We start from the raw sequence: 829 nt of genomic DNA on the forward strand, positions 1-829 counted from the left end.
ACAATTTACAATTTCATCAATAATTATGATAATTTAAAATGTCAATTGAGATCATGTATGATATATTGATATTTAATAAGTCTATTTGGACATAACAAATATAATAATTTAGGGACTAAATTGAACATATCAGGTATATATTATATATGCTATTAGTTAATGTTTTACCTCATCAATTGTTAACAAAATTTATTAATGAAGTAATAGAAGGATAATTGTGATTAATTTATTTATAATTTCTGAAAGATTAATTTAATTGATAAAATTTTTTAAAAACAAATTTAAAGAACGATTCATTTTCTAGAGACTAATTAACTGACGCTTATAGCTGAAAATAACTTCATTAAGTCTTAGCAAAATAAACTTAAAAATTTCAAGTAATTGTTTTCTTAATTTATTTTTTTCATAATATTTTAGGTGAGCATACTTATCTAGAAGTAACGGATAAATCAAACTCTAAAGGAGCAGAAATAAAAGTGGTAATTGAATTGAATTTTCGAGTGGAATTTGAAATGGCAAGAGCTAATGAAGAATACAACAGATTAATTAGCCGATTACCAGAAGTATTCATCGGAAAATCTGAGAGATTAGGGGTGTTAATTAAGATTATGTGCTCTGCTGCTAAGAAATGCATGAAGGAGAAGAAAATGCATCTAGGGCCTTGGAGGAAACACAAATACATGCAAGCTAAGTGGCTTGGCAATAAGAGCAACAATATTATTAATAGTTCCATAACACCAACACTACGGCATCAAAAACCTAAGGCTTCAATGCTTACCTTTGATTTACTAGAAAATATTCCTAGCATGCACTATGCTGCTGTTGAGGT

The 829-nt window shown here is 27.6% G+C and overlaps 1 protein-coding gene across 1 annotated transcript in view; it reads left to right on the top strand.

Moving 5' to 3' along the window:
- The window catches only part of LOC107610489, a 6,616-nt gene that overhangs the window by 1,031 nt on the left and 4,756 nt on the right, over positions 1–829 (top strand). The window contains exon 3 of the mRNA XM_021108107.1: positions 418–827. Within this exon, the coding sequence (XP_020963766.1) occupies positions 418–827 (410 nt within the window). The remainder of the gene's footprint in view (positions 1–417; positions 828–829) is intronic.

The sequence above is a fragment of the Arachis ipaensis genome, chromosome B08 (genome assembly GCF_000816755.2).
Source record: "Arachis ipaensis cultivar K30076 chromosome B08, Araip1.1, whole genome shotgun sequence".
In the NCBI taxonomy this organism is placed as follows: domain Eukaryota; kingdom Viridiplantae; phylum Streptophyta; class Magnoliopsida; order Fabales; family Fabaceae; genus Arachis; species Arachis ipaensis.